At 41.7% G+C, this 1,859-nt stretch overlaps 1 protein-coding gene across 1 annotated transcript in view; it reads right to left on the bottom strand.

Moving 5' to 3' along the window:
• The window catches only part of LOC107080695 (matrix metalloproteinase-19-like), a 10,282-nt gene that overhangs the window by 5,495 nt on the left and 2,928 nt on the right, over positions 1-1,859 (bottom strand). Inside the window, exons 2-5 of the mRNA XM_015368902.1 lie at positions 1,425-1,513; positions 1,209-1,339; positions 918-1,130; positions 601-846 (exon numbers count right to left, since the gene is read on the bottom strand). Of these exons, the coding sequence (XP_015224388.1) occupies positions 601-846; positions 918-1,130; positions 1,209-1,339; positions 1,425-1,513 (679 nt within the window). The remainder of the gene's footprint in view (positions 1-600; positions 847-917; positions 1,131-1,208; positions 1,340-1,424; positions 1,514-1,859) is intronic.

Below are 1,859 nucleotides of genomic sequence, written 5' to 3'. Positions count from 1 at the left end.
GTTGGGTCAGGAAATCAATACTGAATAGAATCGCCATGATGGATGTGATTTACACCCCCTAGTGGCAGTAGTGTTCTTTGACAAACATGGATGCCTCCAGTAAAGCACATTCACATGAAAATTACTCTGAATTAAAAACACTGATCATTTATTGAACAGGATGGAATCATTTCATTTTTAAGGAACTTTCAGAAGTTTGAATTCTGAATATGAGCTAAAGGGATAAACGCAAATCTGACATCTTGCGCATGCGTATTGACTATGGGTATGTTGGTCTGACAGAACACCGGACATTGACTTGACTCAGGTCAGACTCAATTCACAGATTTTTGATAGTTATATTAAAAAAATAAAATTTGAAATGCAGAACAACAGTGAAAACATTTCATCGATTAAGATCGTTTTTTTTGGTCACGTTATTCGGGCTTTGCTCATTAAGACCTGATACTGACTTGAAATTTAATGCATGGGACTTGGACTTAATTTGAAGTTAGTCTTGAGAAGTGTGACTTGTTAAGGAAAGACTTGGTCTCATTTCTGGGAGCAACTATGCAAAGTGACAATGCTGTCATGTTTTATCATCAGCAGCATCAACAGTACCGTATAAAGCTTGGATCCCTCTAATATCATCCGGATGCAGCTGGAAGTTAGAGCGATATCCAACATAGATGGGCGCCATCAGTGCGTTGTAGTACTGGGAGTGACCCAGACCCAGAGCGTGACCGATCTCATGCGCTGCCACAATCCTCAGGTTGGAGCCGGAGCTCTTCCCCTCCGTCCACAGTTCGTCTCCATCAAAGTGAACAATGCCTGACTCAGGAGCATCCGCGTGCGCTAAAACATGACCTGTAGGGGAAGAAACCACATCCTCCAATGCTGTTTCAAACACAGATTTTTGCACAATGAGTTTCTTTTACCTCTTCCGTCAAAGGGCACCGGGCACGTTTTGTCTTTTCTGTGAAAGGAGATTTTTATATCTGCCCTTCCTTGATATAACTCCCTGAACTTCAAGGATGAGGCGTCGCTCCAGTACTTGAAAGCCGCCTGGATGGCCTGCCGGGTCTTGGCTACACCCAGGTCAGGGGTGTAGTTGTAAATCCGGTACGTCAGCATCTTTTTCCTCCAGTAACCTGGTCAGGAAGGACCAGAGTAAATGCTGAGACATTTCACTGGCCTGAGAATGTGTTTTATAAAGGAAAGATACCCACCCATGACTCGGTATTTGAGAGAGTTGTTAGTGAAGAAATCTTCTATGCCGCACCGAGGCTTCCTCATCATCGTCAGTGTGGCTGAATCCAGGTTTCCTGATACTGGAAGGTTTGATGCTTTCTGAAAGATTCTGACAAAAACAGGAAACTTAACAAACATGTGATTGATTTCACTGTGGAGCCGATTATAAGGATGGTCGTCTCATGTTGCGTCACCTTAGAGCCTCCTGTATTGTCTCAGGTGGAGGGTTGGGTTGTGGTTTGTCCAGTGGGATGTGCAGGTAGCCGTACTGCTTTAAATATGCCTTAAACAAAAAGGAATCAGTTCAACACCAACATTTATCCAGCTCCACTTATGTTCCCAGGAAGGGATTCAGCTTTGGGTTACAGTGCCGTATTTCTGCCACATTATAAAAACAATCCTTCAGTGTGTTTTGTTAAGATTATATAGACAGAAATACAAAAATAATAGAAAAATGCTTGAAAGAACCACTTTTTTTCTGGAAGTTTAGCTTTAACAATGGTAACAGTCATGTCTCTACTAGATTTTGCTCATTTTTTTAAGTGAAACGGCTAAATCTCAGTAAAATATATAGGGTTCATTAAGCAATGGTACAGTTACAGATGGGGTTAATGTAGCATTATTTACAC

The sequence above is a fragment of the Cyprinodon variegatus genome, unplaced genomic scaffold (assembly GCF_000732505.1).
Source record: "Cyprinodon variegatus isolate N-32 unplaced genomic scaffold, C_variegatus-1.0 Scaffold2227, whole genome shotgun sequence".
Taxonomy (NCBI): domain Eukaryota; kingdom Metazoa; phylum Chordata; class Actinopteri; order Cyprinodontiformes; family Cyprinodontidae; genus Cyprinodon; species Cyprinodon variegatus.
Note: the sequence above shows the minus strand (reverse complement) of the source record. Positions and strands in the feature narration are given on the sequence as shown.